Source organism: Geotrypetes seraphini, chromosome 9 (assembly GCF_902459505.1).
Source record: "Geotrypetes seraphini chromosome 9, aGeoSer1.1, whole genome shotgun sequence".
NCBI lineage: Eukaryota > Metazoa > Chordata > Amphibia > Gymnophiona > Dermophiidae > Geotrypetes > Geotrypetes seraphini.
In genome coordinates this window covers 31,140,957-31,168,504 of record NC_047092.1, presented here as the reverse complement: position 1 = coordinate 31,168,504, position 27,548 = coordinate 31,140,957, and the positions used below count along the sequence as shown (strand labels likewise).

At 43.7% G+C, this 27,548-nt stretch overlaps 1 protein-coding gene across 4 annotated transcripts in view; it reads left to right on the top strand.

Annotated features, from left to right (window-relative positions):
- CPED1 (cadherin like and PC-esterase domain containing 1) overlaps positions 1 to 27,548 on the top strand; it is a 223,477-nt gene that overhangs the window by 114,633 nt on the left and 81,296 nt on the right. For all 4 annotated transcript variants that reach the window (XM_033958590.1, XM_033958592.1, XM_033958591.1 and 1 more), the window contains exon 15: positions 3,641 to 3,809. In XM_033958590.1, coding sequence (XP_033814481.1) covers positions 3,641 to 3,809 — 169 coding nt within the window. The remainder of the gene's footprint in view (positions 1 to 3,640; positions 3,810 to 27,548) is intronic.

Here is a 27,548-nt window from a genome sequence, read left to right as displayed (position 1 = left end):
AATTTGCACCTTTTACTTTGTCCATAGTGGGTAAACTATCTAACCCCCTTCTTTACAAAGCTGCACTAGCATTTTTAGCGCTGGCCACCACGCTAACACTCCAACGCTCATAGAATTCCTATGAGCGTCTGAGTTGTGCCACTGTGTCTGGCACTAAAAACACTAGTGCGGCTATTGAAAGGAGGGGGTAAGTTTTCTACCTGGGGCAGTGGAGGGTTAGGTAACTTGCCCGGAGTCATAAGGAGCCATAATGGTAATTGGACCCAGTTGCCCAGGTTTACAGCCCACTGTACTAACCATAAAGCTCCACTTCCTCTCTCTTTGCTCAACAAACTTCCAGAAGGGAAGAAAATCATGAGAGATTTTGTAGTGTTACATATTTTTGAAAGTAAATAAGTGAAAAAATAATATAAGGAAAGCCTTTCTCAAAAAGCACCATGGGGCTTAGAAGCATTTATTTGAGTCTAGCTCAGAAGAACAAAATTCAAGAGGTGCTTTTTCAACAGAGGTCTTTGCCTGGGTTTTCTTTTCTGTGTATTTTTGTCCGTTCTGGAAGTTGCTGGAAACAAAGAGCCTCCTGGAAAAAATGTGCTTTTTCAAAACTGTGCAAAAAACCTGAGAAGTCTGGAACTGGACATATTTGGAGCTGGTTTCCGAGGCTTCTCACAACTTAAATCTAGTTGACTATGACAGGAACAGTGGGTTTGCCAAAAAGGCAGACAGAATGCTAGGAATTTTTAGGGAACGAATAGAGAATAAAACAAAGAATATTGTAATACCTCTTTATCTTTCTGTGGTATGACGGTACCTCGTGTGCAGTTCTCAAAACCACATCTCAAAAAAGATCCTCGTAGTGGAATTTGAAAAGCTAAAGAGAATAATGGCCAAAGTGATGAAGGGGTTGGAACTAGAGAATGACATAGGGAAAAAATTTATCACCGTTCCCGCCCCGTTCCCGTGAGCTCGTCCCCATCCCTGCCCCGTCCCCATGAGCTCAGTCCCTGTCCCCGCGAGCTCTTTCCCCGTTCCCGTGAACTCAGTCGCTGTCCCTGCCCCTGCCCCATTCCCGTGAGCTCAGTCCCCGTCCCTGCCCCACAAACTGTCAGATCCCATCCGTACAAGCCTCGAATAGTTATGATTTTATGCTGAACTTATTTTATTAAAGTATAAAAAGAGACAATATTCTGTTCAATTGTCATTTTATAAACACAAATAATACAGAGCAAGGATCAACAAAACCCATCTCCCCTGCCTTTCACAAATATCCCTTCCACTATTATGAAAACTGAACAAACCAAATTACTACAGAATGCTACATAGAAAAATCAAGCTAACAGAATACTTCAGCCACACATGACAGGAATAGTGTTAGGGGAGAACAACTAGAGGAATTGCCCCCTGGTCAGAGAGAGAGACCTAAGCCAGCTGGAAGCTAAAGAAGCACAGCCTGGGCTTTGCGGTCCCCAGCTATGTCTAATACCAGCTCTAGCAGGATACATATTTCAAATCTGAAATATTCTAATCACAAAATATAAAATAAATTTATTTTTTTTCTTTTTGTTATCTGGTAATTTTATTCTTCAAATCACATTGGTCACAGGCTTTGGTTTCCTTCTCTCTTCATCGTGGCATGGCTGGCTCCTGAAGGTAAAATAGGTGCAAGAGGAACTGGGGAGGCGATGCCCAGTCTGACACGGGCACAATATTTTTACCACAAGAGCAACACTTTTCACCGCTCCGGTGGGGCGGTGAAAGGTCTTTGTTCCCATTCTTGCGGTAAACCAGTTGCAAATGTCTCCATTCCTGCGGATTTACTGCGGTGACCACGGTTTACCTCGGTAAATGGTCCCCGTGTCATTCTCTAGTTGGAACGACTCTCATTTGAAGAAAAGCTAAAGGGCTTTGTGAAAGTTAAGATTAGAACATTGCAAATTGTTCAGAACACCGCAGCAAGAATGATTATAGGAGCGGCCTGGAATGAGCAAATCATTCCAGTGTTGAAACAATTGCATTGGTTGCCGATCGAAATGATTATTGAGTATAAGGTTTTGATGATTGTGCACCAGGTGATCTATGGGACGGCTCCCTGGTATTTTAACTCAAGTGTTGAAACATTATACTCCTCCTAGAGCAGTGGTTCCCAACCCTGTCCTGAGGGGACCCCCCAGCCAGTCGGGTTTTCAAAATATCCCTAATGAATATGCATGAAGGAGATTTGCATACCTGTCACTTTCATTATATGCAAATCTCTCTCATGCATATTCATTAGGAAATATTTTTTCACTCAGAGAATAGTTAAGCTCTGGAGCGCATTGCCAGAGGTTGTGGTAAGAGCGGATAGCGTAGCTGGTTTTAAGAAAGGTTTGGACAATTTCCTGGAGGAAAAGTCCATAGTCTGTTTTTGAGAAGGACATGGGGGAAGCTACCGCTTGCCCTGGATCGGTAGCATGGAATGCTGCTCCTGTTTGGGGTTCTGGAATCTTGCTATTTTTTGAGATTCTGTGTGGGATCTTGATACTCTTTGGGGTTCTAGAATCTTTTGTTACTCTTTGGGATTCTGGAATGTTGCTACTCCTTGGGTTTGGGCCCAGTACTAGGGACCTGGATTGGCCACCGTGAGGACGGGCTACTGGGCTTGATGGGCCCAGTAATGCTATTATGTTCTTATTTTCCAATTTAGTTTTGCTGTATATGCTGAGTCTGACTTCTTGAGGTTTCCAGTTAAGATTTTTACCTTCATATCTCTAGTACTGATCTGTGGTCCCTTGTTTCATGTGTCTTGCGTGTGTGACCAGGGTGTGGAATTCTGCTAGTATGTAGTTTCTGTGTAGAAATCTTGCAGCAATCCCATTGATCTGTTTCCTCACTAGGCGCTGTATTAGTATTTAGGACCTGGTGTAATATTTACCATGCATCAGGTTGTTGCACTTTGAGTTCTGGAAGTTAATGCTGTTATGATATGGCAAAGTCCCGGGTTTGTGTGTTGGCATTACTGAGGTGATCTCAAAACGTTTTAATATAGTTTTAGTTTGTCATAACATCAGACAGGGCTTTAACTCTAATCCAGTAGTTCCCAAACCTGGTCCTAGAGGCACTTCAGCCAGTCAGGTTTTCAGTATATCCACAATGAATATTCATGAGAGAAGTTTGCATGCACCCTGGCTGGAGTGCCTCCAGGACTAGGTTTGGGAACCACTGCTGTAATCCATTATGCTGGATCGCCAAAAGCCAGCAGTAATGCTTAGAACTCCTAACAGAGACAGTCTTCCCTGACCCTGAGGAAGTACATGAAACGCATCGGTGAGGGGGGTGGGGGACGAGTCGGTGATGGAACCTGTAATATAAGCTAAGTATTAATTAATGTAAAAGTAATCCATAATAGACATAAAATCAAACCAGGGTGCATTAATTTTGTTGTTAAATGTATCATGTTCACATGGGTCTTTTTATTTTGTTGTTTTGGCTTTTTAATAGCTGAACATTTTTTAAGCAAGTTTTGAAAATGACTTTAAAATGTTGATTGTCAAAGTTTGATTCAAGACTTTCTTAGGGTGCAAGAATTGTACAAAACATACTTGGAATTACTGTATTTTGATTTATGGGAATTTGTGGAGCTTTAAAGATTGCCATTCTTCTTCAGGTTTGCCAATTACCCTCTTGGCCTGGGTATTAATCAGATCATCCTTCTGGTGACAGCTGAAGCCAAAGCACCCACCCACGTTGTGAGCAGTTACAAGATCACTGTTTATCGAGAAGAACGCCCGACTATGCCTTTGTTTGACGTGTACACAATGTGCAGTTTTCTGCAGGTACAATTACTGTTCCCTTCAGAATTTCTTTTAGAAACATATGAGATTTTGGCAGGAAAGGACCATTAGGTCAACTTGATCAGCACATTTGCATCTGTCTTAATTGATCTGTGGTTTTCTCTCTTCCTCTGCCTTGAATGATTTTTATGTCCGTCCCATGCATGCATGAATTCTGCCGCCATTTAGACTGCAGTCATCTCTGATGGAAGTCTATTCTAGCTGTCCGCCACCTTTATAGTGAAATGATATTTTCTCACCTTCCTCTTCAGCTTCCCTCCATCCAACTTCTTCTCATGATCCTTTGTCCATGGTCTTCTTGTTCTATGAAAAATGTTTCCTTCTGCTACTTTTCTTGGGCGTTTGTGTACAGTATCTCTCCATTTCTGTCTTTACTTTACAGCACTTTCTCAAGCCAGTCATGCAATACCCTGTAGCTGGTCCTTGTTTTCTGAAAATCCACACAATGGAGACAATGATGTAATTCTACATAGAATCTCAACCATTATTCAATTGATGGGCACTCTCAACCAACTGGCAAAATAATTTGTCTCCCGCGCTCCTCAGACAATGTCAAAAGTGGTGCTCCTGATCCAACAACCCCCCTCCCTCCAGCCCCAGAGGCATCAGCAGCAGCCACAAATCTGCCTCCCTCCCTCCAGCTCTTGATGCATTGCCACAAATTTCCCTCTCTCCGTTCCCAAAGCAGCAGGCAGCCAGTCCTGACAACCCCCTCCCTCCTTCTGTTCTTGAAGCAGTAGAGCCAGTCTTGACAACCCTCCCATCCTCCGTTCCCAAAGCAGTAGAGTGTCCTAACAAACCCCCCTCCCTCACCCAAAGCTGTAGTGGCAGCCAGCAAGCAGAGGAAGCACCAGTAAACAGGCTGCTTCTGGCCAGTCCCGGCAGGGCCTTTCCTCTGCTGCATCACTTCTGATGCAGCAGAAGAAAGGCCCTGCCTGGGCTGGCCAGGAACTGTCTGTTTATTGGCGCTTCCTCTGCTCGCCGGCTGCCGCTACAGCTTCAGGTGAGTGAATGAGGGAGGTTTATCAGAACGCTCTGCTGCTTTGGGAGCGGAGGGAGGGAGGGAGGGTTGTCAGGACCAGCTCTACTGCTTTGGGAATGGAGGGAGGAAGGGAGTAGGGAGAGAAGGGGGAAGAGAAGTGGGAGAGAAGGGGGGAGAGAAGGGGGGAGAAAGAAGGGAAGAACAGATGCTGGACCTACAAGTGGAGGTATGGGGATGATAGAGTGAGGTGGGAAGGGAGACCAAGCTTATTTTTACAGTAACTGTCAAGCAACCAGAAACTACAGTTATCCAGCATCCACCAATCCCCATGGGTGCCGGAGAACTGAGATGCTACTGTATTTTATTGTGGTTATCATGAAAACCAGATTGGGTAGGGGATATTCTAGGGCTTTCTTGAGAAGCACTGTCTTTAGCTCCTTCATGCTCTTTGTATAAGGTTTCTAATGCAATCCATACATTTTTGGTTCATCTTCTTCATAGTTCCTTTGCATTGCCTGCCCTCTCTGTGCAGGCGGACTGGCCACAGCATCAAGATAATAATAATAATCAGTTTATATACCGCAAGGCCGTCAAGTTCAATGCGGTTTACAATAGTTTAAAAAAAAAACACAATAAAAGAAGTTAAGAACATAAGAAGTTGCCTCCGCTGAGGCAGACCAGAGGTCCATCTCGCCCAGCGGTCCGCTCCCGCGGCGGCCCATCAGGCCCACTGCCCGAACAGTGGTCTCTGACTAAATTTTATAAATTACCTCTAATCCTATCCCTATAACCTTACCTCTATTCCTATCTGTACCCCTCAATCCCTTTGTCCTCCAGGTTGAATAGAACTAAAAAAGTTAAAGGCCAATAATTAGAGACACTAAAATGATCAAAATAGTGCATAATAAATTTTTTTACGAATTAGCTGCCTAAATATTTCAAAACCAGATATGTTTTTAGATGTCTCCTAAATTCCCCATAAGTGTCAGGAAGCAAAAGCAATTGTTCTAATCCTTACCCCATAACGCTGCTTGATATGAAAAAGGATTTTGATGATGTTTTTTAAGTTTCCATCCTCTAACAAGCGGAAAAACAAAATTTAGATGCGAGTTTCTCTTATGTCTGTTGGCTGCAAAAGAGAAAAGCTCAATTATATATTTGGGAGCTAAACCAAACAAAGCTTTAAAACAGAAGCAACCAAACTTAAACTTCACCCGCGCCTCCATTGGCAGCCAATGCAGTACTCGATAGGAGGGTGTTACGTGATCGTATTTCTTCAACCTGAAAATCAGCCTGACCGCCGCATTTTGTACTATTCGCAATCGTTGCATATTCTTCTGGGAAATTGCCAAATAGGCAATATTGCAGTAATCAAGCTGGCTTAGTATAAGAGACTGTATCAAAACTCTAAATGATAAGATGCTGCTGGAGTTTAGGACTGCTGCAACAGTGCTGGCCAGTCCACCACTATTAAACTTTACTTATTCTTTGCTAAAGCATCACTGACTACTTGATTTATTAATTTTGATGTCCTGTTGAAATCAATTTTATGTGTGTAATGCAATACTCCTGATGCATTCTGAGGGTGACAGATTACATTTCATTAAATACTCATATATGGATTACTAACATACCCCAAAAGGAGTTCAATGCAATTTATTTATTTGTTCATTTTTATAGCCTGTCCTCCCCAGGAGCCCAGAACAGGTTACAAGGATACATAGAAACATGATGGCAGATAAAGGCCAAATGGCCCATCCAGTCTGCCCATCCGCAGTAACCATTATCTCTTCCTCTCTCTAAGAGATCTTATGTGCCTATCCCAGGCTTTCTTGAATTCAGACACAGCCTCTATCTCCACCACTTCTTCCGGGAGACTGTTCCATGCATCTAGCACCCTTTCTGTAAAAAAATGTATTTCCTTTGATTACTCCTGAGCCGTTCACCTCTTAACTTCATCCTATGCCCTCTGATTCCAGAGCTTCCTCCAATTGAAAGAGACTCGACTCATGCTCATTTACGCTATGTAGGTATTTAAACGTCTCTATCATATCTCCCCTCTACCGCCTTTCCTCTAAAGTATACAGATTGAGATCTTTAAATCTGTCTCCATACACCTTATGATGAAGACCACAAACCATTTTAGTAGCCTTCCTCTGGACCGACTCCATCCTTTTTATATCTTTTTGAAGGTGTGGTCTGCAGGAAATTTCATGGGGATACCAGGAAGTACTTTTTCACAGAAAGAGTGGTGGACCATTGGAACGAACTCCCGGAGCAGGTGATCGTGGCCAGCAGCATACAAGATTTTAAGAAGAAATGGGATGTCCACGTCGGATCTCTATGAGGGTAGTGTAGAAGTGATGCCACTTGTGAGTGACCCCATGGAGGGTAGTTTGGGGAGGGTTAATAGAGTGGGCAGACTGATGGGCTATGGCCCTTTTCTGCCGTCATCTTCTATGTTTCTATGCAGAATTGTACACAATATTCTAAATGAGGTCTCATCAATACCTCCTTTTTCCTATTAGCCATACCTCTCCCTATGCACCCTAGCATCCTTCTAGCTTTCGCCGTCACCTTTTCAACCTGTTTGGCCACCTTAAGATCATCACACACAATCACACCCAAGTCCTGCTCTTCTGTCGTGCACATAAGCTCTTCACTCCCTAATCTGTACCGTTCCCTCGGGTTTTTGCAGCCCAAATGCATGACCTTGCATTTCTTAGCATTAAATTTTAGCTGCCAAATTTCAAACACAAAGTTTTTAGGCGCAGAGATATACATGCTACAGTCAATAACATGCTACAGGATGAAATTGCAATGAAAAAAAAGAAAAAAAAAAATGGAATGGAAAGGAAAGGAAAATACAGAATATAGAATGTGCAACCCCCTCCCCCCCAAATGATCACTGCCTGTACCAAAAGGCAGAAAAGCAAAATACATAAAAAGGAAAGGGTTTGATATTTAAGTGAAATAATATGTCAAATTAACACAATAAAAAAATGATATAAGGTTTCAGCATAACTTAGCAAAATAAAATAAGCTCAAATATAATTGAATAAATGAGGAGAGGAAAACAACATCAAGAATTTCAAAAAAGAAAAGAAAGAGCAGTAATGAAAGACAAAAAGTAAAAAAAAACAAAAAAACTTAATAGAAAAATAAAATAAAGTAAAATGAAGGTCATCATCGGTCCAGGATCTGTGCAGGGCCGTTGATTCATCGATGCAGAAGTCATGTCCACCACCACCGCAGGATATCTGCAAGAGACTCGCGCTGAAGATGGGAGAGGAGGTAGACCACATGAAGCCTCCCGACGTCAAACCGTCCCTGTTTTCCAACTTCAGGGGAATGGCACACAACAGCCTCAGGACTCCCGATGGCATGAGAGGGACTCATGCCGAAATCGCTGCCGCCGATGAAGGAATAGCCGCTCGGTTCCACGGTCAGCCGCTCCCAACAGCGCCGACTCACCAGTCTGCAGCAGATGAGATGGAGCACATCGGGGAAAAATCAGGCCCAAAACACACCAGTCGCTTGGCATGCCGCCATAACTCTGTCATCCAAAAGGGAGCCTCTATCCTCCGGCATCCTCCCCGCAGCGATCTTCCGCCCTGATCTCTCTTTACAGGTTAAGAAGTTACTGGTCCTATCCAGGAATTACATTCTTGTATTTGAGGATCATATTCAGAGATTTCAGACTACATTAGAATACAGACGTCACAATATGGGAATCCAGATAGCTTGATTGTCTGTTTCTGATCTCTGTTAGAGGCGTCGTTTAGTGTGGGCGAGATATTTTGTAAACAGGTAGATTTTCAGGTCACGTCAGGTTTTACTTTGGAAATAAATCTGATGTTGAAAGCTTGACGTTAGCGTGGCAAGCTGTTTTTCGATCTCCAATTGTTCATCCTCTAGATTCAGTTTCTTTCAGAGCAGGTTTCTACAATGAGGGTAATGTTATAAAGCCTTTGTTTCGTGTGAAACCTTTTTTACATTCAGGAAAAGGCTCTTAAAATTACAGAGAAGTGGCGTGTCTACTCTTTTGCAATCTGCATGTAAGCATTCCTGTGGCTGTAATTTGGGTGGCGCTGGGGTCATATTCTCAGCTCACACACATTTTGATAAAATTCTCTTGTACATGCATAGAGTACTCACCGCATATTTACACCTTCTTCTGAGCATTTTTGCTAGAACAATTATGCACTGTAGAGACAATTGTGAAAGTATACGTATTTTGGAAGGAATTATAGATGCCCTGTTAAAAAATTACACCTGTTCTGCTTAAATTGCTTAGCCTATGCAATATTTCCTTATTTGTTCACAGTCACAGATGTATTAACTAAAATGTGCCTTTGTTGTACAATTTCATTATAAAGACAATAGAACTGAACATAAGCACATAAGCACATAAGCCGTGCCTCTGCTGGGTCAGACCAGAGGTCCATCATGCCCAGCAGTCCGCTCACGTGGCGGCCCATCAGGTCCAGGACCTGTATAGTAGCAGGAAGCAGTGGAATAGCCTTAGGTGGGTCTGGGTGGGCTGGGAAAGACTGAGCAAATTGCAGCTCTACTCTCTCGAGGAGCGTAGGGAAAGGGGAGACATGATTGAGACATTCAAGTACATCACGGGACGGGTTGAGGTGGAAGATGATATCTTTCTCCTGAAGGGACCCTCGACCACAAGAGGTCATCCGCTCAAACTCAGGGGAGGGAGGTTTCGTGGAGACACCAGGAAACACTTCTTCACGGAGAGAGTGATTGAGCACTGGAACAAGCTTCCAATGCAGGTGATCGAGACACGCAGCGTCCCCCAGACTTCAAGAATAAATGGGATACCTATGTGGGATCCCTACGAGGGTCAGCCAAAGGATAGGATCACTAGGGTATAGAATTGAAAGAGCAGGTCAGTAGAATGGCAGTATTACAATTAGACTTAAAAGGGAGGGTCGATGGTGTGGGCAGACTTGATGGGCTGTGGCCCTTATCTGCCGTCATCTTTCTATGTTTCTACTCTGGGCTTAGGCCCAGCCACAATCGACGCTCGGTTAGTGTGGCTGGTGGGGATTTGAATCCCCACCAGCTGAAGACCTCCTCCTGGCAGAAGGAATACATACACCCAACCCTATGCAGCTGGCAACAGTGTCCTTGAGCTGCTACTGCCACGGGATGTGTGGAGGCTAGCCGTGGCAGTGGCTTGGAGGCACTGCTGCCAGTTGCATAGGGTGTAAGCGCTCCTGCTGGGAGGAAGCCTTTGACTGGCAGGGCTTGCTAATCCTTGTCAGCGAAGGTATTTCTTTTGGTTTGGGAGGGACCATGAGAGTGGCGAGGGTGGCAGGGTAAGAAATGAATTTTTTGGGCCACCCATAATCGGCTGTCTGGTTACGCCACTAGCAGGAAGGAAGTGAATTAAAGAAGATATTTGTCTTTAGGGCTTTTTCTTGAAAAGAGCACGTGTCCCCATGTCTTCCTCAGAAGAGCAGAACCCTCAGCTAATTAAATGTAAAAACTGAGCACTTTTCTTCCCACGTTCAGATACTGAGCCCCCTGAGGTGAAATATGAGCGAAGGTGGGGGTTACCGGACATCAGGGAATCCCCAGACATGTCCTGTTTTTAGAAGACAGTCCAGGTGCCCAGATGGACTGTCAAAAACCCAGCAGTTTGTCTGACTTTTGGAAAGTTCCGGCAGCCTTTGGAGGGCCTCTGAGAATGCGCGGATGATATCACATGCATCTGCGCACGCTTGGAGGCCCTTGGACGCGACCCGGAGGTCAGGAATGAAGAGACGAGACTTTCTGTGGGCGGGGGAGGGGGGGGGGCAGAACGGGATGGGATGGAATGGAGCATGGCCATGCAGCCAGGATTTTTCAATGCAAAATAGGGTAACCCTAGTTTTCGGTGATAAGGATATGCTCGTAAATGCCGACATTTTAAATCATGTATGCCTTTTAATTGTGCACATGCATGCACATAAAATACCGACCAGTCAGTGGTGTAGCGAGGGTGAGAGGAGCTTGGGGCGGTAGCGCCCCTCTCCCGCCCTCTTCTCCGCCCCCAATGCCGCCCTTTTTTCTTCTCCTTCCCTGCCCCCCTCCTGCTGCATGCACGCCCCTTCCCTTCCTCTGCCCTGCATCTCTTTAACCTTTGCGGCAGGAGCAACCCCCCCAACCTGCTTCTCGCGGTGGCAGCAGCTCTTCTTCTGGCGTCACTTTCTAGGTGCGGGTCCAGGAAGTGACATCAGAAGAAGAGCTGATGCTGGCATGAGCAGCCGGTGGGGGTGGCTGCTCGCGCCGCAAAGGTTAGAAAGGTACGGGGGAAAGGAAAAGGCGTGCGTAGGCAGTAGTGAGAGACAGGGAAGGAGGAGGTGAAGAGGAGGATGGGGGCTGGCGTTCCCCACAAAAGGGCACCTGGGATGCACCACTCCCCCTTACTATGCCACTGCAACCAATGTAAATATATATATCTGCTTTGCACAATACATACTGTTACCGTGGAAGTGCACATGGGCAGTTTGGTGCAGTGTTCACTCATATGTGTGTAAACTATAATATGCTATAATTTACGTGTATTTTTGCTGCCATCTAGATGTGGGCATTTAGGCCCAGATGCTATAAATCAGGGGTGCCCACACCTTTTTGGCTTGCGAGCTACTTTTAAAATGACCAAGTCAAAATGATCTAGAACATGAGAACATAAGAACATAAGAAGTTGCCTCCACTGGGTCAGACCAGAGGTCCATCGCGCCCAGCAGTCCGCACCCGCGGCGGCCCATCAGGTCCATGACCTGTCAAGTGGTCCCTGCCTCATCCTAAAACCTATCACTACTTCTATCCGTATCCCTCAATCCCCTTATCCTTCAGGAATTTATCCAAACCTTCTTTGAATACCAACAATAAAATTTTTAAAAACACAAAGCGCACTGTACGCAGAGAAAATGTTAATTATCATTTATATTCGGGGGGGGGGGGTTCAAAGAGGTCAAGACAGATGACTTTAAAATATGCAACGTCACCTCAGTAACATCTATACAAAAATAGACAAATATACTCCCTCCCCTTTTACTAAAATGCGATAGCGGTTTTTAGCACAGGGAGCTGTGCTGAATATCACTGGATGGAATCAATCATTATCTGTGAAGATAAGTGTGATCTTTAGTCTCTTGTTCTATTTTTCCTTTCCCCTGCACACAGTGGTGGGATATTTCCCTATTTTTGAAAATGACATTTTGAGATGAGTGGAGTTTTTTTGCCCATGATACAGAATAAGAACTGCTTAAAAGCTCATTGGGTTGCCGTCTGTCTATGATTAATGGTTTAGGTTTTTTCTCCACTTTTGAGTAAATGGTTTTCAGTGGGCGAATAACATTTGTTCTAGGTTTTTGAATTATATTTTGTTATTACCATTTCTGTTCTTGTGAAATAGCAGTAGTAGACTGCTTACACTTTGTTCCCTTTTAATTACTAGCATTATGTTTTTGCCTTGTGGAGGCAGATTTTAGAAAGGTCATCGAGCTCAGAATATGTTGCAATCCCCAAAAATTGTGCCACCCTAGGTGACTGCCTCATTTGCCTAGGGCTAGGGCTGGCCCTGAAACCAGATAAATGTAAACTTACAGGATGTACCAGCATAGGGTAAGCCCAGGGCACAACACAAGCATATTAATCACACCCTGGGCTGATCGCTGCTTGGTCAATCAGGAATCAGAAACATAACTTGATTATGTGTTTTCATGATTATGCATGTTCTCTTTGTAAACCGCTTAGGGCTTTAAGCGGTGTAGAAAATTTTAAAATAATAATAATTTAAAAAAACTAGGCAGCCCGATGAATAGGCAAACTAGGGTGAGATTTTTAGGAGGAGAACTAGACTAACCCATCCTGAGAAAAGCATTCCACCATCTCAGGGCTTGTTTCCAAGGGAAGAGAAATCACAGATAAGGTTTTTTTTGGGAGCATGAAGTTCTCGTGATGTTGAACTCTGTAGCTTGTTGGCTATAAATTCCTTTGGATAGGACCCTCAACTGACCCACGCTAGACTTCAAGGATTACAATAGATGACACAGACAGGGGAGAGTGTGGCACAGTGGTTAAAGCTACAGCCTCAGCATCCTGGGGTTGGGGGTTCAAACCCATACTGCTCCTTGTGACCCTGGGAAAGTCACTTAATCCCTCCATTGCCCCAGGTACATTAGATAGATTGTGAGCCCACTAGGGAAAAAATGCTTGAGTACCTGAATAAACTCATGTAAACCATTCTGAGGTCTCCTGGGAGAACAGTATAGAAAATTGAATCAATAAATTAGAACTACAATCCCAAATCTTAGGAGTAGAAATTGATAACCACCTATCAATGAAGAGCCACTTACAATCAATAATAAAATAATCTTTCCTCATGATGAAAAAGCTAAGATCCATCAGAAAGTACTTTGAAACAGAGGCTTTTCAAATCCCTAATCCTATCTCAACTAGACTACTGTGATGTAACACTAGTTCTTTGCTCTAAAACACTGCAGTTTCATCTACAACTAGTTCAAAACGCAGCAGTAAGACCCATATATGGAAATCAGAACACCTACTATATGAAACCACATTGGCTGCCCATAACTTCAAGGATCAAGTTTAAAGTAGGCATCACTGCCTTTAAGATCCCATCTAGAGGTCTGCACGGGAACGGGGATCGTGGGAATCCCGCGGGTCCCGCAGGGTTCCCGCGGGAATCCCCCCCTAACCCATGGGACTCCCACGGGGACCCCCCTCTGGCCCATGGGACTCCCACGGGGACTCCCCTCTAGCCAACGGGACTCCCACGGGGATGGAAGGCTTTGGAAGCAGGGTTCATCCATATAATATAATGGACACGTCAGCCTTAGTAAAAGAGGGGGCTTATAAGTTAATTACCTGAACAGAAAACAAAAAAAGGGTTCCACCACAGAGATTCCACAAGGAAAACAGCAGCGCAAACACAAAAGAAATTGTGGAATTGATGATCCTGTCAGAAGTAATTGCTGCTTTTTATGGGGACGTGCAGGGATGGAGGGGATGGGTGGGGACAGAGAGGATCCTGACGGGGACGGGTGGGGACGGAGAGGATCCTGGCAGGGACGGGCGGAGATGGGTGGGATTTCTGTTTTCGTGCAACTCTCTAATTCCAACTACCTAGCAGAGTTGGCCATCCTACAATTAGGCCTGCTTCTAAGTAGGTGTAAATGTCATCACCCACAATCTAGCCACCAGTTCTGCAGGATTTATGCTAGTATTTTATTAAAACTTATAGGCACTTCTACAAATAGTCAGCCTGTTGAAAATTGACTCTCTATAAGTGTAAGCATTGAGGGTACTCATCCCAGGAGGAGGAGAGGGGACTTGAATCATTCGAGAGAGGCCACAGCACGTTCAGGTGCAAGCATGGGAGCCAACATTTCAAAATGATTGGGGGTGCTAAGCCCAACAGAAATTCTCTCTCCCTGAACACAGTCAAGGAATTTATTCAATACTAGTGTTTAAGCCCGTTACATTAACGGGTGCTAGAATAGATGTGTAGACTTTTAGCACAATGGATCGCTGAGGCGTTTTGTTCTTTCTTACTTTGTTTTTTATCTCTCTCCCTGCCCCCCTTTCTTTCTGTCTCTGTCCCCCTGTGTGTCTCTGTCTCTTCCCTGGCCCCCTATCTTACTGTCTCTCTCCCTGGCTGTCTGTCAGTCTTTCTTTGTTTCTGTATCTTCTCCCTTCGCGAGTGTGGGGCAGTTGTAGGCGCGCATGCGCACTCCTTCCAGCTACGGACATACTGAACATGCAGGTAGGAGTGCGCATGCGCCGCTTAGGGTTTTATTATCTAGTCATTAAGCCCGTTACATTAACGGGTGCTAGAATATATGTCTGTCTGTCTCCCTCCCGCTGACTCTCTCTCTCTCCCTGGCCCCCTTTCCCTGTCTGTCTTTCTGTCTCTCTTCCTGCCCCTGTGTCTTTATTTCTTTCTGTCTCCCTCCCTCCCGCTGTCTGTCTGTCATTTTTCCCCATTTCCCCGTGCAGCAGCATTTCCATCCCACTTCCCAATGCAGCAGCAACAGCATTCCCTCCTATTCCCCCCCTTTCCTGTGCAGAAGCAGCAGCGGTATTTCCCTTCCCCTCCAAGTCCCTGTGTAGCAGTAGCAGCATTTTCCCCCCCACCCCCCTTTCCCTTCTCTTACCGCGATCTGGCCTGCTCCGTTCGGCCCCTCCCCTTTCTTTTACTGCCGTTGTCCTGCTCGATCTGGCCTGCTCCTGACCCTCCCACCGCCGACAAACCTCTGGGCTCCAGCTGCGTAAGCAGCACTTTAAACACGCTGCTTCGCGGCCTTCTACTGCCGATTTCCTCTCCCACGTCTGTCTCCGATGATGTCATCAGAGACGCGGCAGAGGAAATCAGCAGTAGAAGGGCACGATGCAGCGTGTTTATAGTGCTGGGAGGTTTGCGCTTGGTCAACGGGCGGAGCGGGGCTGCTCTCCACCACTCAGTTGCTGCCACTGGAATGCAAACAGGGCCGCGAGTGTGGGCAGTTGTAGTCGCGCATGAGCACTTCTTCAGGCCACGAACATACGGAACACGCAAGTAGAAGTGCGCATGCGCGGCTTAGGGTTTTATTATAGAGATTGGGGTTGCTCAAATGCTCGCAGAGCTGGCTCCTATGGGTACAAGAGAAATTCTATAATAGTCACAGGAGAAAGTGGAAAAAAACAATCTACTGGGACTCCAATGAGTTTGCCTGGTCTTGGCAGGGTCCATTGAAAGGCCTCTTCATCTAATGGAGACCTGAGAAAATGGGTACAATCACACACCCACAAATTACTCTCCAATTTGGGAACATTAGTTTGCTTTTTTTTTTTTTTTTTTTTTTTTTACTTTATTCTCTGTAATTTTCCTTGGCAGTTATTGAATCCAGAAACTCGCTGTTCTGCCCCCTTAGTTTTCCATTGGACCAAATCATGAGTTCTTTTAAAATTATACTTCTGATTAATTGAGATTTGCCCAGTGAGGCTTCACAAATAGCACTGGAAGTATTTCTCTCTTGCAACTGCTGTGAACGCCAATTTCCAGCACTGAGCAATACCATGTGTGCACTTTGTGACCTGGTTTGCAGAAAGCAAAGCCTAACCTATAATGTGTATAATACTGGATGACCAGTGCCAGTTTTTAAAGAATATAACATAAGAACTGTTATACTGGGTTAGAGCAAAGACCCTTCAAACCCAGTATCCTGGTTCTAACAGTGGCAAAGTTAGGTCACACGTACCTGGCAAGATCCCAAAAAGTAGCAAGGCTCCATACTTACTTACCCCCAGTGACTTTTCTTTCAGGAATTTGCCCAATTTTTTTTTTTTTACCTGAGTATGCTAGCTGTTTCAGACGTTATATTTTCTCCTATTTGTTTTAGCTATTTATTTAAATTCCGCATATCCTACAATTCTATGCAGACTACAAATTATTCAGGTACTCAAGCATTTTTCCCTATCTGTCCCGGCAGACTCACGCTCTATCTAATGTACCTGGGGCACTGGGGGATTAAGTGACTTGCCCAGGGTCACAAGGAGCAGTGCAGGATTTAAACACACAACCCCAGGGTGCTGGGGCTGTAGCTCTAACCACTGCACCACATGTGAAAGTATTGCTGTGTATCTTCATGGAGTAAACCCCTGGTCATAAGAACATAAGAACATTAGCAATGCCTCCGCTGGGTCAGACCTGAGGTCCATCGCGCCCAGCAGCCTGCTCACGCGGCGGCCCGACAGGTTCAGGACCTGCACAGTAATCTTCTATCTATACCCTTTTATCCCCTTTTCCAGCAGGAAATTGTCCAATCCTTTCTTAAACCCCTGTACTGTACTCTGCCCTATTACGCTCTCTGGAAGCGCATTCCAGGTGTCCACCACACGTTGGGTAAAGAAGAACTTCCTAGCATTCGTTTTGAATCTGTCCCCTTTCAGCTTTTCTGAATGCCCTCTTGTTCTTTTATTTTCCGAAAATTTGAAGAATCTGCCCCTCTCTACTCTCTCTATGCCCTTCATGATCTTGTAAGTCTCTATCATATCCCCTCTAAGTCTCCTCTTCTCCAGGGAAAAGAGACCCAGTTTCTCCAATCTTTCTCTTTCTCTCTCTCTCTCTATTTCTCTCTGTCTCCCTTTCTCTCTCTCTTTCTCTCTCTGTCTCTCTCTCTCTATTTCTCTCTGTCTCCCTTTCTCTCTCTCTTTCTGTCCCTCTCTACTCTCTCTATGCCCTTCATGATCTTGTAAGTCTCTATCATATCCCCTCTAAGTCTCCTCTTCTCCAGGGAAAAGAGACTCAGTTTCTCCAATCTCTCAGCGTATGAATGGTTTTCCATCCCTTTTATCAGATGTGTCGCTCCGGATTTTATTAACCTCTATCATATCTTCCCTCAGCCCTCTCTTCTATAACTAAAGAGCCCTAATCTCTCTAGCCTTTCCTCAAATGAGAGCCATGGCACCCCTCTTAATCATTTTGGTGCCCACAGTATCTTTTTTTTTTTTTTTTTTTAGATGTGGAGACCATATCTTGGTCATATTGGGAGTAATTTTATAATGAATTTTGAATCTGTGTTTTGAATCTGTGTATGTTGGTATATGTACGTAAAGGACTAGATTCAGTAAATGACACCCAAAGATGGACGCAAAAAAAAAAAAAAGGAAAGCAAGTAGCACAATTCTACGAGGGCTGATTGAAAAGTAATGGGACTGCCTCGGTTTCTCTTTCCAAGAAGTAGACTTGGCAACGATATGCTGGTTCTTGTGAAGCTTATGCATCAATGTTTCTGAACCTGTAGTTGGACTGCTGTAGTTTTCGTTTTTGGGTCACAGCGAGAGGAAGAACTTCATTTGTTTCATCATATGAGAGTAGGCCCGAGGTATGAGATTGAATTTCGTGTTATATTTACCGTAACATTTCCATTACCGCTCTTTCAAGTTTAACACAAAATTCAATCGCACACCTCTGGCCTACTCACAGATAGGTCTTCCTCATCTACCATGACCAAACGTACGAAGTTCTTCCTCTCGCTGTGACCCAACCATGGAGACTATGGCAGGCCAACTGCAGGTTCAGAAATGTCGATGTATGAGCTTCACAAGAACCAGCATATTGTTGCCACGTCTGCTTCTTGGAAAGAGAAACCGAGGCAGTCTCATTACTTTTCAAGCGGCCCTTATAGAAATGATGCTCTGGGTTGGGTGATGTTCATAGAACAGCACTCGAGGGCTAATTCTAGAAGAAGCGCCCAAAACTTAGGCGTCTACTTGGGCACTGTTCAGCGTGATTCAAGTAAAATTGGGTGCTGTTTAGTGAATCACGCTGAGCGGAACCTATTTTGGAGGCGCCCAAGAAATAGGCCAGCTCTAGGCACAACTCAAAGTTAGGCGCCTAGCTGAGCACTTAAGCACGCTTAAGAGCAGCGATTCTGCAACTAGGCACCTAACGTATCAATGCCCATGCCTAATGTGCAGAGTGCCTATTTTTTTGAAGGCGCCTTCTTACAGAATCGTGCTTTCTTGATAGGCGCCTATGTTTCAATCAGTGCTGATTAAAAAGCTTAATTGGGCGTGGTTTTCAATTTAGATAGACGCCTATCTAGTTGGGCACCTCCGAAATAGGTGCCTAACTTTATAATAATAATAATAATAACTTTATTTTTGTATACCGCCATACCCCGAAGAGTTCTAGGCGGTTCACATTGGTTAGACCGAGATTGACAAGTGGTTACATATCATATTGATCATAGAGTTGCAAACAACATGGAGATAGTAGTTACAAGTGGTTACATATCAAATTGATCGTAGAGTTGCGAATAGCAAGGAGAGAAGAAGGGGGGAGGGAGGGAGACGGGGGAGGGGAGTGGGATAGAAAGGGGGGGAGGAGGAGGATAGAAAAGGTGCTGGTTACAGAATTTGGGCCTCAATGCCAGGCTCTGCGTCCAACCTTGGGCCCGAGGATTTACGCCAACTGAAGCCTGATATAAATCCTTGTGCAGAAATTAGGCGCAGAGCCTCCGAATTCTGTAATACCGTGCACATCTTTAGTGAACACCAATGTCCCTCCCATGGCCTCAACCCCCCTTTCCATTACGCGCTAAAAAATGCGCTTTACACGTCTTTATAAAATTTCACTTAGCAAGATGCGCAAGTACATCCAAATTGCTGCTAATGCCAATAATTGATTGTTAGCCTTCAATTATTGGCATTAATTGGCTTGTGACTTAATTAGATTGTGCACAGTAATTGTTTGTAGGCCCAAATTTGCATGCACAATTTTGAGCACCATTTGTAGGATTTGGAGGGAAATGGATCTTATAAATGTACTTGTCAAAACCCATTGATGTAATGCGTGGCACGCACAGAAAAGTTTCCTAGTGAAGGGGACGTGAAGGTTAAGCTAGCGATTGTGTGTGACCTGTATTAATGCAATAGAAAGAGACTGGGCACCTATAGAAAGGCCTAGTGGTTATGTTTATTAAAAACTTTATATACCGCATAATAGCAACAACAAAAAAAAAAGGATCCAAGCGGTTTACAATATATATTTCAGAACAATTTTGAAAAGAACTCCATTCAAGAACAGAAAAGGAAAAATAAATAATAATTAAAAAAATACATAAAATTCTATAACAATCAGAATATCAATAATAAAAATTAACTAATTAATACAACCTGAAATTTTTCTTAAAAAATCAATAACTACATAAATGCAGATTGCAGTCCCAAATTCATTTCTTCAAGTTGAAAAAGCCAATTGAAAAAAAAAAAAAATGTCTTTTTTAGATGTCTTTTAAAATTTATATACGATTCTTCTTTTCTCCATTCTATAGGCAAATTATTCCATAACCGTGGAACCAAATAAAAAAACGCACATTCTCTAGTTGAGGCAAGATGGGCCTTCGCGATATAGGGAATGGCTACCCTATTATCATTCAAAGATCGTAATAAACGCCTCGGTGCATAAAATAACACCAAGTCAGAAAGATATGATGGTTGTAACTGAAATAATGCCCGATGTGCCAACATCAAGATTTTTTTTTAAAATTCTTTATTGATTTTTAAATAATAGTGCACTACAATGAATTATCATGAGCAAATCAGAAAAAGCACTTTACACATACAAACATTTTAAAACAAATCATTTTCTCCCCCCTTCCCTTAACTAGCAATAATTAGAAATATATACTTATAACTATAGTTTCCATACACTATATACCATAAATAATACAGTAAAACCTTGGATTGCAAGCGGCCAAACTAAACTCATGGCTCGCCCAAATCATACTTGACAGCTATTCATACCTCCCCTTCAGAAAAAAGCTCAAAACTCTACTTTTTAACGGACCAAATCCCTAACGCTCCCCTCTTCCGCCGTAACGTTACCCCCCTCTCCACCTTAGACAACTGATGATACCCCTCCTTTGCAACAGACCTATCCCTTAGCCCCCCCTTCCCCCATCTAAACCCTCCTCTCCCCTCTCCCCCCCCCTTACTTTCCCACCCCCCCCTCCAAGTTGGTTGCCCCCCCCTGTTTCCATCTAATATGCTCTTATCTAATTTCCTCTCTTAAACTCTATTGTATCCTACTGCAGCACACTGTATGTATCCCGTATTGTATCCTACTGCAGCACACTGTATGTATCCCGTATTTAGCCCTTCCCCCTCCTAAATCGTTTATGTAAACGAGTTCGTCCCCACGATTGCCTTGTTATGCTCTTCTTTTTTTCGAATCGCACTGTATGTAATTCATCTACCTGTTGTGAACCGCCTTGAACTCCCTGGGTATGGCGGTATACAAAATAAAATATTATTATTATTATTATTTATTATTATTAACTTGGTTTGCAAGTGTTTTGCAAGACAAGCAAAACATTTGATTAAATTTTAACTTGATATACAAGCAACATCTTGCAATACAAGTACATACAGTATACACACTTCACAACTGAGCCGATGGTTCTTTTCTCTCTGACATTGCAAGAGTGTAGTGACTGTTCTAAACGAGCAAAGTCTTGCAATACAAGCATGTATAGTATACAAGCGTCACATCATCACAACTGAGCCGATGGTTCTTCTCTCTCTGACGCTGCAGGAGCATAGTGACGGTTCTAAATGAGTGAGGTCTTGCAATGCAAGTAAGTCCGTATAGTATTTTGTATTAAAGTTTTTGGGTTGTAGGACGAATTGTCTGAGTTTCCATGATTTCCTATGGGGAAATTTGCTTTGATATACAAGTGCTTTGGATTACAAGCATGCTTCCGGAACGAATTATGCTCACAAACCAAGGTTTTACTGTATTACTATCCTCCCTCCCTCCCACCCTGGTAGCCAATGGAATTTCAGATACAAAGGTGTCACATGATCATGAATATATGCATGGCCTAACAACCGAATCGCAGCATTTTGCACTGTTTGTAGGCGCTTTGGTTGTCCTATTCCTATTTGTTATCTAACAGTACAGCCATTGTTTGCAAGTGATGCTGAAATACACACTGTCTGCCAGGCAGCAATATTTACCCATCTAATGCTTGTGGAACACTGGTTCAGTACAAGAATACCGGACATTTTGAACAAGCCACACAGTTGTGGCTATGTTGCGTTGTCAAGATACCAGACTATTTTGTTGACACTTCAATTAATGTTTTTCTTTTAGAAAGACTTAGACATTTATCTTGAAGCGGTGCCACCGGTTAGAAATTTTGGAATGCCGAAAATGCAAAGCACTTTGTCAAAGGCTTTCGATTTGTACGACGCATGAAAGCTGCTTTGAAGCTGAAACTTAATAGGGCAGTTCAAAGACTAGGACACAGTCAAGTTCATACAGCTTTGAAAAACTAAAACCTACCATTTGATCAGCCGTCATCTAAATGGTATGTGTGTGGGAGCAGGGATGCCAAGCCTGGCAAACTTGTTGAACAGGGAGATTTTTAAAGATAGCACAGTGTTGGGGACATCGCTGCGTGACACTCACACATCACAAGTCATCCCAAATACTGTCACGACATCAGTTTTCACTTTCTTCTATGGGTTACCCCTTTCCTAAAGTCCCTTCATTGGCTCCCCATCCATTTCCGAATACAATTCAAACTCCTCTTACTGACCTACAAATGCATTTGCTTGGCAGCCTCGCTTTATCTCTCTTCACTTAACTCCGCTTAGCTGACAAGTCCCTCCTATTTGTGCCCTTCTCCTCCTCCGCCAACTCCAGACTCCATCCCTTCTGTCTCACTGCGCCGTGGGCCTGGAACAAGCTGCCCGAAAAATGGAGCTGCAGCGAGACCCGAGACCCGGCTTTGTTAGTTGCTGTTCAAAAGATGCTCAGAAATATTTATTCCCCACCTGGAGATTACAGCTGTAACCCAAGTAAAAAAAAAAAAAAAAAAGTAAAATGGTGAAATAATTTACTTGGCAGTTATAGCTGTGTTAATATTCACTCATTTCCAAGGGGAAATACATGTTTTCAAGTTTTTCGAAGGCTCTCTTCTGCTTAGTTACCCTTGTAATTAAGAAAGTCTGTTAATAATAATAATAATTTTATTCTTATATACCGCCAAAGCCATAGAAGTTCGAGGCGGTTTACAGCAAGAAGCGCTGGACAATCAGCGAAGAGGTTACAATCAAAGTCAGAGAAGAGGTTACAATCAAAGTCAGCAATACAATCTTACATAATGAAGGAATATGAAAGCTGTGTAGTTCATTAGGGTTACTGGTTGAGTAAGCAGAGCTGAGAAGATTCTTAGTTAACAAATCGATTGAACAAGCTCGTTTTTACCTGTTTTCTAAAATTGAAGTAGGGTGATGAGACCGCGGTGCTTCTAGGCTGAGTCTCATCAGAACTGCAGGTATGTGTGTTCGATGTGTGGCATGAAGGCATACGGGGGGTGGGAAATGGGCAAGGAGACTCTTGTGTGGCCAGAGCCCAATGTTTGGGGGGGGGGGTCTCTAGTCCTTCCCCCTCCACTTCAGCGGCATGCCACTTACCTATCCATTAGCAGCTGGAGCCTGCCATACCATTCCTTGCCTTCGTCCCCTAATTCTCAGCCAGCATACCAGGCACCGCAAGTTGTATGCCCCACCCAGAGCGATTCAACTGGTAGGGCCTGGAAGTTGGAAGGGCCTATGTACTCCCATGGCCATACCCGGATCACAAAGCAGGGGATATAGTCGCAGTAGGTTAGGAGAGAAATAATAAAGGAAATCAACGAGTTAAATCAGGATCACATTTAAAACATTATGCCTCACGTTCAAAGTCCAATCATTCGTTGACAGATGTGTGACACCATATACTACCTCGAGGGTCCTTCGATCGACTCGACAATTTCTTCTTACAATTCCCTCCATGTGCCATATAGTATACGACCCCCCCCTCCCAACCCCTTAAAACCGTCTTTTCCGTTGTAGCACCATCACTGTGGAATTCCTTCCCTGTCAACCTCAGACAAGAGCATTGCCCCTCTATGGGCTCCTTTTACTAAGGTGTGCTAGCGTTTTTAGCGCACGCGGGAAATTACCGCACGCTATGCGTCTAGAACTAATGCCAGCTCAATGCTGGCATTAAGGTCTAGCACGCGTGGCAATGTAGAGTGCGCTATTCCGTGCGTTAAAGCTTTAGTTTGAACCAGGCCTTAAAACTCTCCTATTCCAAGATGCTTTCCATACCTAAAACTCCACATCAGCCTTAGAATTCCTCTCTACTTCTAAACTAAACTAAACCTTAAGTTTATATACCGCATCATCTCCACGGATGTGGAGCTCAACACGGTTTACAAGAACTTAAAATATAGGAAGAGAAGGAAAAAAAAGGTTTACATGAACTTATATATAGAAGAGTAAGGGGGGATAGAATTACATTTTAGTGAAAATTCAGGTTTTCAGTGGCTTGTGGAATAATTGGAGGGAGCCCAGGTTCCGCAGCGGGGTAGTAAGGTCGTTCCAAAGACCTGTGATTCTGAAAAGAAGGGATTTTCCCAGTTTGCCTGCATAGCGAATACCGCAGTTTTCCCGCCCTCCTGGTTTGTCCCTTTCCTTTATCCTCTGATTTATATGATGTATCCTTTTACAGTTTTCCCTTTTGTGTCCAGTTTATCCTTCGGTATTTTATTAGAAACATAGAAACAGACGGCAGATAAGGGCCACGGCCCATCTAGTCTGCCCACCCCAATAACCCTCCCCTATCTTTCTCTGTGAAGAGATCCCACGTGACGATCCCATTTTGACTTAAAATCAGGCATGCTGCTGGCCTCAATTACCTGTAGTGGAAGATTATTCCAGCGATCAACCACCCTTTCGGTGAAGAAGTATTTCCTGGTGTCACCGTGTAGTTACCCGCCCCTGATTTTCCACGGATGCCCTCTTGTTGCCGTGGGGCCTTTGAAAAAGAAGATATCCTCTTCCACCTCGATACGGCCCGTGAGATATTTGAACGTCTCTATCATGTCTCCCCTCTCTCTTCGTTCCTCGAGTGAGTATAGCTGCAATTTTTCCAGCCGTTCTTCATATGGGAGATCCTTGAGTCCCGAAACCATCCGGGTGGCCATTTGCTGGACAGACTCAAGTTTCAGCACATCCTTGCGGTAATGCAGCCTCCAGAATTGTACACAGTATTCCAGATGGAGTCTCACCATGGATCTATACAATGGCATAATGACTTCGGGCTTACGGCTGACGAAACTCCTACGTATACAACCTATGATTTGTCTAGCCTTTGGAGTATGTCATATCCCCCCCTTTTTTTTAGCCTTTGTACAAAGGTTTTTCTTTTTATGTAAACCGCGTAGGATTAATTTAGGTGGTATATCAAATGTAATAACCTTGAAACTTGAAAGTAAACAGCAGAGTTTAGAAAGAAACAAATCTACATCTGTTTTGCTGTTAAACAACTAGACTCTCGGAAACCACTTATACAAAACCACCAGGAACATATTTTTTGCATTTCATCCCCAAGATGTCGAGTTATTTTTATTTCAAGGGAGCACGAGCCAAGCAATATATTTTGAAATAGTCAATGCTAGTGGAGCCTAGAATTAATTTTTTTCGAAAACAACAGAATTAAGCAGAAAAAAAAGTAACGTGCGATGGATTTGCTGGCAGGGTTTCTCCCGGCAATTCATCAGCATCTTCCGTCCGCTGAGTCTTTGGCAAGAAGACACCTGTTCCTGAAGTACAGGGATAAAAACAGTGTGACCTGATGGAGGCGTCTTTGGACTCTTGACTAGGCACAAATGGTAATATACAGAGGAATGAAAAGGTCGCTGACAGTGAAGTGGCCTTTCTCTCAGTGAGCTTCAGCTAAAGGTCTAATCCTTGGACTTTTTTTTCTGACTTCTTTTTATGTTTAATCCCCTCTTGGATATTCACGTTTCTCTGCAAACTGATACTGCGTTGAAGGCCAAAGCACAAAGGCTGAGCTGGGGAAGGGGATTAAGGGCCAGGATGAGGGAATCGGGAAAGGGGAGATTGTTGTTTCCAACCCTATAACAGATCTCATGCACTGGATTAAGTTCAAGGCTTTTCGCTGTCCAGTCCCACCACCTCCCCCCATAGCTTCTGACGTGTACCAAACTCATGTTCCATCTCTCTCTCACAAACCATAACATTCTTTTCGCCTAATGAAAATAAAATATAGCAGGGGAATAAATAGTGGCATTATCGCAATGCAAAATACACGCTTTGGAGTCCTTGGCTACCCTGTTATTTGGATTGAAATTTATTACAATGGCATATGGCCATTATGAGGATTGAGAAGTTTCATTAGATTAAACACCACAACTCCACCCCCTCTGCCCAAACGATGCCCCCTCTTCCCTGGGAACACCTATGTGCTCATCACCTCAAAGCAGATACAGTCTTGAGGTGTGCCTGCTTTTACATATGAGTACTTATTTTAAAAAAGCCTGTTTCTACACAGAAAGCATTCTTTGCAAGGGGGGAAAAGCTTTAGAAAGTCATCCTTCCCACATACATAAGGCCAAACTGCTACTCGAGATGGGCATCCCGAAAATGTGTGTGTCATTATCGTTTGAAATGTGTTTCTTCGAAATAAATGTCGTTAATAGTGTACACTGTTCTTAAAGAGTGCGCTTGGGTTGCCAAAAAGGGTTCATAGACAACCCCGCGAAAGACAAAGGCGCGCGCCGACAACTGAGCGCAAGACGGAGGCGCGCGCCGAAGAAAATTACAGTTTTTAGGGGATCCGACGGGGGTTTTTGTTGGGGAGCCCCCCCCCCCAGTTTACTTAATAGAGATCGTTATGGGGGGTTTGGGGGGTTGTAACTGTCCACATTTTACTGTAAACTTCACTTTTTCCCTAAAAACAGGGAAAAAGTGAAGTTTTCAGTAAAATGGGGGTTACAACCCCCCAAATCCCACCACAACGCCCCCACAATGCGGCGTGATCTCTAGTAAGTAAAGTGGGGGGGTTCCCCCCCACGCCCCCCGTCAGAGCCCTAAAAAACAGTATTTTTCGGCGGCGTGCACCCCTGCACTGCACTCAATTGTCTGGGCATACCTTTGTCCCGGCGCGCTTTTGACCTGACACCCCAAAAAGCAGGGCTTGAAGACATGTGCATGCTGAAATACTGACTGCCTGATTTTTGCTTTTATCCACTCATATACGCCAATGATATTATGATGTATGTACCTTTTTTTGGAGATCTTGCTGGAATAATGGATAAAACACAAAGGATTACCGTAGATATATTAGAAGACTGGTCTCGACAATTTAAATTTATGATAATGAGTACCAATTTTAACCCCTTACTGGAAGTGACCTTCACAGTTAATAATCTGAACATAACTTAAGAATTGCTATACTGGGACAAACCGAAGGTCCATCAAACCCAGTATCCTGTTTACAACAGTGGCCAACCCAGATCCCAAGTACCTAGCTAGATCCCAAGTAGTAAAACAGATTTTATGCTGCTTATCATAGGAGTAAGCAGTGGATTTCCCCCAAACCATCTCAATAATGGCCTATGGACTTCTTCTCTTTTAGGAAATTATTCAAACCTTTTTTAAACCCCGCTAAGCTAACTGATTTCACCACATTCTTTGGCAATAAATTCCAAAGTTTAATTACACATTGTGTGAAGAAATATTTTCTCCGGTTTGTTTTAAATCTACTACTTTGTAGCTTCATCGCATGCCCCCTAGTTCTAGTATTTTTGGAAAGAGTGAACAAGCAATTCACATCTACCTTTTCCATTCCACTCAGTATTTTATAAACCTCTATCGTATCACCCTTGAGCCATCTCTTCTCCTAGCTGAAGAGCCCTAGCCACTTTAGCCTCCTCTCAAATTGAAGTAGTCCTATTGGGATAAAAACTACCTCTGTTTCTGTAGTTCTATGTGTGTTTGTGTTCTTTATCTCTTTTGCTATGTTTTACCAGAGGCCGAGTTTATTCAAAGTTAACATCTGGAAGCTCACCCAAATATGACAACAGAAACCAGAAATGAACTTAAATGATCAGTTGGTTTATTGAAAGAATTATTTTGATAATTACAAGGAAAATTATTTATACACCAAAAATCTGCATCACTGGAGGCTTTACACGTAAGTCACAACTTGGGTTACAGTAAAACTCTTAGAAGATAACGACCTCTTATTCTACTTGTATTTATGTCTAATCCTTAAGTAGAAACATAGAAACATAGAAAGATGACGGCAGAAAAGGGCTATAGCCCATCAAGTCTGCCCACACTACTGACCCACCCCCAATAAG